The 6,525-nt window shown below is 24.9% G+C and overlaps 1 protein-coding gene across 3 annotated transcripts; it reads right to left on the bottom strand.

Moving 5' to 3' along the window:
* Positions 1-1,281: 1,281 nt before the first annotated feature.
* On the bottom strand, positions 1,282-6,491 carry LOC111629946 (sperm-associated antigen 6-like). Of its 3 annotated transcripts, XM_023373906.1 has the most exons (14): positions 6,414-6,491; positions 6,220-6,274; positions 4,318-4,552; positions 3,952-4,033; positions 3,781-3,876; positions 3,528-3,694; positions 3,236-3,449; positions 2,954-3,159; positions 2,716-2,889; positions 2,491-2,649; positions 2,230-2,424; positions 1,763-1,879; positions 1,537-1,682; positions 1,282-1,463 (listed from the first exon to the last, which is right to left on the bottom strand). In XM_023373906.1, the coding sequence occupies exons 4-14, from the start codon at positions 4,007-4,009 to the stop codon at positions 1,391-1,393; spliced, it is 1,605 nt and encodes a 534-aa protein (XP_023229674.1). In that variant the 5' UTR covers positions 4,010-4,033; positions 4,318-4,552; positions 6,220-6,274; positions 6,414-6,491; the 3' UTR covers positions 1,282-1,390. The 3 variants fall into 3 exon arrangements, with proteins under 3 accessions (XP_023229674.1, XP_023229676.1, XP_023229675.1); XM_023373908.1 differs by lacking the exons at positions 6,220-6,274; positions 6,414-6,491 and adding an exon at positions 4,774-4,931; XM_023373907.1 differs by lacking the exons at positions 4,318-4,552; positions 6,220-6,274; positions 6,414-6,491 and having other exon boundaries at positions 3,952-4,164.
* Positions 6,492-6,525: the final 34 nt, after the last annotated feature.

Raw genomic sequence — 6,525 nt, 5'->3', positions numbered from 1 at the left:
AAACATAAATTTAAAATTTATTTCTAGTAATACTATACTTATTAAATTAGTATATGACCTATGCGTTTGATAAATGTAGAAAACTAAATGTAAATTAATAAATAAATAAGAAGAAAAAATAAACGAATGAGTTGTTTAGAAGATAATAAAAGAAATAAAGGAGATAATACATTTCGTGGAATGTTCTCTAATATCATTTAAACTTCTTTATATCTAGCAATAATCTTTTAATGGAAGCTCAGGTGAAAATAAAAACGATAGCAAACGTCAAATGTTCAATAAAAGACGATCGTTTTCAAGAGTAGACATATATATATATATGTGTGTGTATCTGATGTGTAGACGGTATTAATCGTTGAAGAAATCGAAAATATCTTATATAAATACAACAGATGTTGTTCTTTATACTTCTGTTTTGTAAACAAAAAATAAATAAATATAATTCTATAAATGCATCCTAATAAAATAGCTTTCTCTTAAATATATATCATTTGTGTTGCTTTGCTTAGAAAAATATAGGGACATTTTTCTGTAAATTATATGATATATGTTTTTATGTATGACAATATATTCTGATAGATTATAAATATATAGACCCGGACTACATTAACGATATTTGAAATACTAAAAATATAAGAAGGAACGTATAGTATCAGATTATCTTACAGGTATAAAATACATTTNTATATCTTTTCCCTTCCTGTAGCATTCCATTTATCTTTATTAATCAATTACTTTTTCTATACTAAAAATTATACCTGTCCTTCACATAATTTTCCTGTCACCCATGCATGCTACAGTATTTAATGAGGCAATACTTATAAAAGTTTAATGCATTTTATTATTTATTAATTATTTGAAAATATTATAACATGACGTGCGTTTTAATTCTTGATAAATATCGATTTTGTGCACATCTCAAGGGGTGTAAGTTGATCATTCAAAGAAATTAAATACGTTCAAGCATATTCCGCCATCTACTAACACTTTTTAGAACTGTTCAATTCAGAATTTTTAAAACTAATTTCTTTTGTCTTTTATATACTGTACTTTATCTTTATTATATAGTATATTTGTTTATTTATTTTATAACATAAAACTTATATAATATAATCAAACATACGCCATAACAAATTTTTATTTAATTTAGCAATTTTAAATATTTTAATTTGTGTTATTTTATACAAATTTAATACGATAAAAATTTTAAAAATTATTTAATTTATAATTATAATTTTTTAATCGATATAGACTCGTTACAGTAGAAAAAAAATAATTTAGAATTTTATATGAATTTACATATTATCCAGAATAAATTATTTTATTTAATCAATATTTTAATTTTTTTTTCAATTTAAAATATTATTTTAAATAAATTTTGCCATCAAAATTAATGTTGTTTAACTGGTTTGTATTCTTCAACTTTAGTGAGTAATTCTTGAAGATAACTAGGTGTATAATACCTAGAAAAAAATAAAAATAAGTGATTTTTACCATTATAAAAATATTTTTAAAACTAAATAACATTCAACTTACTTTACGACTTCTTCAGGAAAGCAAGAATTGATTGTATGAATGTACTGATTAATTTCAGTTCTTCCTTCAGTTTTTAATTCCTGAATTTTTTTCAGAGCACCAACCATAATGAAGCCAATACGAGCCCGAACATTATATAGTAAAATCTATTAATTTTTTAATGTTAGAATTTATATTAAATATTACAATTTAATATAAATTAAATGAAAAAATAATTAAATTTAACCTTGCTATATTGAGCTAAAACTAATTCCATTATGTCTAACGGACAATCTTGAATTAATGCTTCGAGAGATGCTTGATGTTCGCAATGTTCTAGAATCATTCTCAGTGACTTTTTACTCTGTAATGTTTAATATTTATGAAATTTATGCTTCGTATTAAATAATTTGTAATAAGTAAAATAATCTCGGAGTGAAATAGATTAAAAAAAATTAATTAAACGATAAAACAAGTTTCATTAAACGTAAGCGGTCTTCTGAATTTTTATTGAGTAAAAGCTACAATATATTTTAAATTATCTTAACGCTGATTGGTTGGAAAAATAGGCGCTTATTTGTAATTTTTATAACTCTGCCAATCATAAATTTATTGATAAAGCATCAAATATTTTAGTTCTCATTTTAATTAATGGAATTTTATTTTAATTTATTTTTAATTATTATTCATTTTACGTAATTAAATGTTTAATACCTTCATTCTGATATCAGCTGATAATCGACCATCGTGAGCAGTGACTAAAAGCCACACCAAACCGTTATTTTCGCCCACTACTCTAGCATGATCAGCATTGTGACTTCCAATGTGACCAAGAGCCCATGCTGTAGCTTCTTTAGTGCACTCGCTACAATCTTCTTCTGTGAGAATTGAGCATAAAATTGGAACAGCCTATAAAAATTTCGATTAATTGATTGTTCCAATACATTACTGCAATCTATAAAAGAAAAATGTAACCTTATTTTCAATAACAACAGCTGCTAAATTTTCGGCATGTGATGCTATTTGGCCAAGAAACATTATTCCAGATGTTCTAACGTCATCTTTAAAATATTTTTTCTGCAAATATTTGATTACGATGGGGATTGCACCACTATTAACCACTGATTGAGCTACCTAAAAATCACTCTAACATGATTATCCTCACAGTTATATAAGTAAATTGCATTAACAGAAACTCACTTCAAGACTCTGATTAGCCATTTCGTAAAGAAAAGATGCAGCATTCTTTACAATATTTTGATCATCTTCTAATAACATGGTACAAACAGAAGGAACTGCATTTTTCTCAACTACTTTTTGAGCTAATTCGTCTGAACTCCTCACAATGAATATTAAAATAGGTATAAGAAGAAGCTGTAAACGAATTTAAATTTATGGCTTGAACAATAAATTACATTTTGTAATCTATATATTTTACCTTTATTCTATTGTCTGATGTTGTGATCAATTGGCATATGGTATGAATGCAATCATTTTCATTCAAAGCTTCTTTTAAAGGACCTGAATATTTGCTTATTTCCAAAATAGCCATAGCTACAGTTTTTGTCAAATTTATTTCTCCCACTTCTAAACATTTTATCAGCAAAGGAAAGATACCTTTTTTTACCACAAAACTGGCTAACTCTGAAGAAAATTTGCAAAAATATAATTGTAAATTATAATTTTGAAATTAATGAAAGTATAAAATTGCATGATCTACCTTCTGTATGCTTAGAAATATTTGCAATTGCGTAAGCTGCTGATTCCTTTACCATCGAATCAGATTCCTGTAAACAGATTTCAAGAGCATTCAATCCTTCTACGTCGACAATTGCTTGAGCAAATTCTGGACAATGTTTTGCAACTGCTCTCAGGACAAAAGCTGCTGCTCTTTTATATAACTGATATGGGCTCGGTGTATTATTTGTGTTTCTCTAAACATAAATATGAATACTCTCATTATTCACCTTATATATCTTAATATAGAGTTGTATATTACGAACGAAAATTACCTTATCCTGTAATAATCTATCAACCATCAACGGAATTACATTCTTTTTAATTAAATCATCCGCAATGTCAGCATTATTGTTTGCCAAACGTCCAAGACTAACAGTGGCCAATCTTTGAATCACAGGAGATGGATCGAGTAGCAACGGTAGCAGAAGAAATACAATTCCTAATTTAAACAATAAACAGTTTTTTTTTTCTATTTGATTCATCTTTAAAAGTTTATAATACTTTAGCATTTGAAACAATATTCACCGTCCTCTCTTAATGGATCAGATAATTCAGCTTTCTGTGAAAAGTCACAAGTAGTTTGGACGAAGTAAAGTCTTGATTTTTCGTATCTCTCGAATACTATAAATATAAATTTACTTATTGTAAAATTGATTCAAATTTAATTATTTTGAAAATAATTTCAATAAAACGTGCCTGGTTTAAATAATTTTTTGTATCCTATATTAGCGTGATGCTGGCTTTCCGAAGACATACTGTACAACAATCTCACTTCTCACTAAAATTACAATTATTTGGTGAGCGAACAATATTAAACTTGTTTTATTGCGTAAGCCGATAATGATTATAAGAAAGTTAATTGCTAATAATTGTTTATAGAAGTCTTTCTGCTTAAGATTTTGTATTAAATATAAAACAAGATTTAATAAATTTTTATGAGGGCAGAAATATTTAAGAATTCGAGTTTGATTTTTCTCTAAAACATTAATTATAATGTGTTTTTAACGCTAAATTCTTCAGTTAGACATCAGTAAAAACAGTTTTTAATGAAAAAAAAATCACTTTAATATAAATGAACGTAGAGAGCAAGGTTAAGTGTAATTTTCCATATTTGATATATTTGTTAAACTTCTGGCTACTTTCTGAGCAAGAGCAGATCTCTCAATGATAGAATGAAGATGAGCTGTATTTGGAGATTTCTTCCTTCTCGGTCCATTTCGAAATTCTTCTAACCAGTCGGCAATGTCGTCTTCATTTGGAAATTTTCTTTTTACTTTCTCGTCGCTTACTGCATGTTCTATTCATTAAAATTGATTTAAATTAAAAACTAGATAATAGACAATTTTTAAAATATCAATGACAAATTATTTCAAGCTTAGAAATATTCATATCAGTAAACTTAAAATTTTGTTTCAACCAATTAGAAAATAATTATTTTAAAAAATATACAATTAATCAATGTAAATTTTTTTAGAAATATTCTTATGTAAATAATTAATATGTAAATAGTTAACGTACTGTGCAGTACAGTACATAAGGCTGATTGTAACTTCTTTGATTATGCATGTGATCGCCAGCACATGGCGTTAAAAATTTAATGATTTTTCTGTGGGAGAAACCTTTTTCAAAAATTCTCGAAAACGGAATCGGATAAAACATCAAACAGTTTGTTGCATTCGAATTCCACTTAATTCTTCTATTAACGTACGGTTCAAAATTTTGAAAATCGAATTCGTTAATTTTATATGAATTTTTAAAATGGTAGAAAATTCGTTTGAATTTTTATTTGAAACTAATTTATAATATAACCTATAAAACTTGTAATAATTTTTTGTTGTTATTATTTTAAAAGTAATTAATTATGTTTGATACAGAATAAGACAAAACACTACTAAATAACACTTAATTCACTTAATGTAACGTAAAAATTTAATATATAAAATTATAAAAAAAAGTCATTTAAAAATAAATGATGACCGGTTTTAGAAATCGAATTCAGAATTCTTTTAAACCGAAATAACTTAAAACTGATATATTGAACTACATTGATAGCACCTTATTTTTAATATTGTAGGCTAATTTCTGCATATAACAATACTAAGATTTATTTACCGTTATTGATAACTTATATTATCATCTTTTATATATTCTTCACTTTATCTTAGCCGATTATATCAAATTAATTAGATTTATCACTAAAATTTTTATTTCTACATTCTGTTGATTGAGTTGAATTTATTTATATTTATTTTTAATCTCAATTATTTTTACTCTTTTAATAAAATCTTGAAAAAAATCAACATCAAACTCTTGAACTGATATTTCTATTTTAGATGTTGTTATGTAAATATTATTATTTTTTCATGTTTTTAATAGTTAACTGTTATATTATTTTGTTAAGATAATTAATTCCAAAGAATTATTAGATTCGTGTATTAATATTATCAATATTTATATTTTCAATTTTATTGATTTTGTGTGGTGAATCTTCTATGCGCGTTAATAGAACGTAATTAAAGGCTGATAGTAAATGCTACATTTTAATTATCTAAACATGTTTAATATGCTCTTTATAATTAAACTTAATTCAAAACTATGTCATATAACGTGGTAATTTTGAGGGGAAAAGATTAGAATGTCAATAAATTAAAGATGAATTAGTTTAGTTTTATAACTTCAAAAGATTTACTAAATCACCCAGTTATAAGTTTGATATCAAAATGAAATATAAATGTTTTTAGTAGACTAATGTATAATTTATTGGTAATTTATTAACATTAAGGTATAACGTTACTATAGAATAATATTGTTAACAACTGATAAAAAGTTTACAGAAGTATTATTGAAACTAAAGTACTGAACAGGACTAAACTGTAAATAGAATGAGACTCATTTTACGTAACTCGTCTTCTATTTTTAATTACTTAAAAAATAAAAAATAATGATTACAAAATTTTTACGTACTGTTAACAAATTTAGCTGTCATAGCATCACTCATTAAATTTTCTTTCGCAGTATCCTAAGTATAAAAAAAATATTCATTAAATTATTTATTTACTTAATAATTATTGAATAAATTAAATAAACAAAATAAAATGATTAACGTGTAATTTTTTTAAATTTAATTTATCAAATATGTCGTTTATTTAATTACTTACCGAACATTTGGTTTCTGAAGCAAAACGAATTTTAAATTTCATAAATTCTTTTATTGAAGCCTACATAAAATTAATTTTAATAAATTATTTCATATTTAATTGTATCTCTCTT

Source organism: Centruroides sculpturatus, unplaced genomic scaffold (assembly GCF_000671375.1).
Source record: "Centruroides sculpturatus isolate CEXI.00-Female unplaced genomic scaffold, Cexi_2.0 scaffold441, whole genome shotgun sequence".
NCBI lineage: Eukaryota > Metazoa > Arthropoda > Arachnida > Scorpiones > Buthidae > Centruroides > Centruroides sculpturatus.
The sequence above is the reverse complement of the archived record's forward strand: the minus strand, read 5'-3'. Positions and strand labels throughout refer to the sequence as shown.

Excerpts from the sequence above, each read along its gene's own strand:
- LOC111629946 (XM_023373906.1), bottom strand. The coding sequence starts at position 4,009 with ATGTCTTCGGAAAGCCAGCATCACGCTAATATAGGATACAAAAAATTA. Across the intron at positions 3,877-3,951 it reads CAAAAAATTATTTAAACCAG|TATTCGAGAGATACGAAAAA; the intron begins GCACGTTTTATT and ends TTATATTTATAG. Across the intron at positions 3,450-3,527 it reads ATAGATTATTACAGGATAAG|AGAAACACAAATAATACACC; the intron begins GTAATTTTCGTT and ends ATTTATGTTTAG.